Here is a 4,144-nt window from a genome sequence, read left to right on the forward strand (position 1 = left end):
TGTTAGTTTTGAAAACTTATTGTGATTAATTATTTAAATAAATTGCATTGATTTGGAAGCCTAACGAAAAGGGAAGGCTCAAGAGTCGGAGTGATTGTTCGATGATTTGAGGCAAGTGGATTTCTAAACCCTTGTTAAGTGTATGGAATTCGTGTATTTCCTTGTAATATGTGTTTGGGGGTAATGAGACTGGGTGATGGGTTAACTCGTCCACATTGATTATTTCTAATGATGAAAAAAGGGTAATAAAAGGCAAAATGTGATTAATTGTTTGTGTGTGATGTGTTGAGAATTGTTTGTGACGAGCATTGGTACGAGTACCAGTGTTATAGAGGGAAAGTTTATTACTATAGAATGCGGATTGTAATCCGAGAATGCCAAAGCATATGGGCATTAGCTGATATATTATTGACTTGATTATTATGTGTGATTGTGTTCTTTATTGAACCCGTATACTGGTGATAGTTGAGGTGATTACATATCATATTGATATTTGATTGAGATGCATCATCCCTTTTATTGAAATCATATTGTACACATGCATTGACATGAAATTGAGTATAAGTTGAGCACATGGAGATCGTCCGTGTTGAGGATGGTGAGATGTTAAAATTATAATTTGGGCACGTGGAGATCATCCGTGCGAAATTTGTTTGATTTATGATAGTGCGTTGAGATCGTCCGCACAGACACGTGGAGATCGTCCGTGTCGGTATATGGACCTTGCGAGTCCCCCATGGGTCATGAACTCTCGATGTATTTTCGAGGAGTATCATGTATATACGGTTGAGAGAGTAATTGGTATTCTGAGGCATATCATTTCATGGTGTCATAATGAATTGCATCCCATGACATCCTTCATTTTTGATGATTATGTGTTTTATTGGTGGTTAGAAAGTACTTGATGTTTGATTACCTTTATTTGATGAACTTGATCTTGTGTTTTGTTGATATTTGTGAGTGCCTTTCTGTGAAAGTTGTGATTGATGAATATTGAGTTTGTTGTTGAGGATATGTAATTTGTTAAAGTGATTGTTGTTGAGCTGGGTGCTATGTAAACTGTGAACTGTTAGGTTAGGCTAGTTTTATGCAGGTTGTAGTTGTGGAGGTTTGGTTGGGGTGTAAGGAGTACCCGTATTCTATTCCCTTAGCTTGTGTTTAGAGGTGTACTTGCTGAGTACCGTGTGGTTTGGTACTCACCCCTTGCTTCTACAATTTTTTGTAGGTTACGAGCCTGGATTTCATGATACTTTCCATTCTCTTATTTTTCGAGGCTTCTTGGAGATTTGTGAGATAGCTGTTTCTCATCTCAATGGACCTTCTTACTCCTATTTATGATATTGTTCTATTTTAGAGATACCATCATTTGAGACTTACATTTTCTATCAAATCTATTGTAACGCTTTAGAGGTTTGTACACGTGACAACCAGATTTTGGGGGTATTTTTGAGTTAATTATGAAATTTCCGCATTTTATTGTAATGGGTGAGTGTTAGGCTGACTTGTCTTGGTGGGATAAGACGAGTGCCATCATGTCCATTTTTGGGTCGTGACATAAAGTTCTAAAGTTAGCATTATTATATTTTAAAATTGCTTATTCAAAATTATTTTAAGGACCTAAAATTTTAAATCAATGAAAGCAAAAAACAAATTCTCATTATTTATCCAATAAAAAGTTTAAAATATTGTTGGGCTTAATTAATTACATTATTAACAACAAATTAGAGTTAACCCACTGACAAATGATCCGTTTAGTTTGGATCTCGTCACATGCAAATATGCTTATGGTGTATTGAATCCCGTGACATATCATGAGACATTGCTTCGTCGAAATATTTTACCGTTTCAGTTTATTTGTCTTATTTTTTTAGTCTGATCGTCTCTTTTTCAATTATTTGATAACTTTTTAATCTAAACATTCCATGTAGCATATTTAATTAAGATCACAAAATTATAAAATATTTTAATACATTATACATTTAATATCACAATATTAAAAGACATTCTTTATTTTCTTATACTTCATGCCTAATCAAATTAAGACAAACAAGATTGAAACGATAGTATTATACTGTATACATGCGTATATATTTAAAAGTAATAAGCAAAATAGAAATATTTGATATAAATTTAAGAATTACATTGCATGGCATTATAGTAACATATTCATTTATTAATTACTTTATCAAATATGGACTTATAAAAAATACTGCATACATTACTGATCATAAAAATATGTCGGACGATATCAAATTGCTTTAGTAATATGAGCAATAAAAGCATCAAATTCATTTTTTGTGACACCATTTTCTTCCACAGCATTCTTCACACCCAAACTCAAATCTTTTGCTCTTTTCCTCATTTCTTCTCCTTCTTTTGATGCCATTAAAATCCTCACAACCTTTTCAATTCTATCGAACGTTACCAACTCGTTTCGTTGAGCCCAATCCTTAACAACCAACCCGACTTCTAGTATTTTCGTTATCAACACCGTGTTCCTAGGTTGATCCGAATGCATTGGCCATGTGGCTAAAGGAACTCCCATTGACATACTCTCCATGCATGAATTCCAACCACAGTGACTCAAAAATCCACCAGTCGAATTATGGGCCAAGATTTCTAGTTGTGGGGCCCAATCTCTTACCACTATCCCTCTTTCTTTCACTCTCTCCTCAAACCCTTTTGGCAGTTCGATCTTTTTAGTAAAATCATCTAAGAAAACATTCTCTTTATCCGCGTCTCTCAATACCCAAATGAATTTTTGCTGACTTTGTTCCAACCCTATTGCAATTTCCTTGATTTGTTCATAAGAAAATGAAGTTGTGGTTCCAAATGACACAAAAATTACTGACTTAGGTACTTGTTTGTCTAGCCAAATTAATGAATAATGTCTTTGTTGGGTGGGCCCTGAGATTGTAATAGGGTTAAATGGGCCTAAAGCCCACTGTTTTTTGCCTTTATTGATTTGTTCTTTAGATAGTAAATCAAGAAAAGGACCTTCTATGACTCTTGACGTGTTATAAATCTTCCCCGAATTAAACTTACTATACTCATGTTCGGATCGAACAAATTTAGTAAATTCAGGGGTGAAGCAACCATCATTTGATGGGAGGTCTTTTATCATATCAACGTCAATAGAAGAAGACCTCCCCATAGTTTCCCACACGTACAAAAATATTGTGAAAGCCGAAACACTATGGAAAGTGTAGGCTTCTGCATTTGGAATATCACGATAATCTTGAACAACAGACCCCATTAAGGAATCGTTGATGATAACAATTCTTTGCGTTTTATGTGAGAGAGAATGTAAAATCTTTGCAACAGGGTAAATTAGGTTGGTGGAAATTTGAGAGGAAGGTTGAAGATGTGAAGGGAATTTGATTGATGGATTAGGGTTGTTATTAGGTGTAGGAGAGTTGAAAATAGGGGTTGGAAATTCGTGAAAATGAATATTGTTTGTTGATTTAAAACCATGAGCTCGAAAATTGACCTGACGAGTATGAGTTGTGGTGGTAATATAATGAACTGGTATATTGTAGGATGAAATTAGACGAGAAAAATGAAGAAGTTGGTTTAAGTGGCCTTGTGCTGGAAATGGAACCACAACAACTACTACTTCTTGTGGAAATTGGTTACCATTTTTGGCTATGCATTTGGTTTTGGTTGCAAGTTGGGGCCATTGGAGAAGTTGGTATTGAGTTTGTTTTGGACTAGGAAAAGCTAAGGTTCATATTTATAGGATGATAAATGGAACATTTGGATATTCGTGGTTTAATTTTCTTTTTTTTGGGGGTTGGGGTGGGGTTGGGGTGGGGGTAAGGTCTTTTTCTATGTGTGATACATGTTCCCTCTAATAATTCAATAAAGTTCTTTGTTCAACTCTCTTCCATGTTTGGAGGTTAGGTTATACATCCCATTCTTCATAAATCCACCTTTTGATAATTAATATACTTGATAGGGGACTATCAAATTCCTTGTCACCTCAAGGCGAATTTAATTTTTTTTATAAAGTAAATAAAAAAATTCAACGAAGTTCTTAAAATTGACAATGTATATATTAACTTGGCTTGTAATTTATAATTTATCTGATAAGTAAATTAATAGCTTACATGGTATTAATTTAATTTTTTCACATGAAGGTCTA

At 34.3% G+C, this 4,144-nt stretch overlaps 1 protein-coding gene across 1 annotated transcript; it reads right to left on the bottom strand.

Annotated features, from left to right (window-relative positions):
* Window positions 1-2,248: 2,248 nt before the first annotated feature.
* LOC102587493 (zeatin O-glucosyltransferase-like) lies at window positions 2,249-3,917 on the bottom strand. The gene is made up of 2 exons (XM_006367308.1): window positions 3,911-3,917; window positions 2,249-3,720 (listed from the first exon to the last, which is right to left on the bottom strand). The coding sequence occupies exons 1-2, from the start codon at window positions 3,915-3,917 to the stop codon at window positions 2,249-2,251; spliced, it is 1,479 nt and encodes a 492-aa protein (XP_006367370.1).
* Between the last annotated feature and the right edge of the window lie 227 nt (window positions 3,918-4,144).

Source organism: Solanum tuberosum, unplaced genomic scaffold, assembly GCF_000226075.1.
Source record: "Solanum tuberosum cultivar DM 1-3 516 R44 unplaced genomic scaffold, SolTub_3.0 scf00762, whole genome shotgun sequence".
In the NCBI taxonomy this organism is placed as follows: Eukaryota; Viridiplantae; Streptophyta; class Magnoliopsida; order Solanales; family Solanaceae; genus Solanum; species Solanum tuberosum.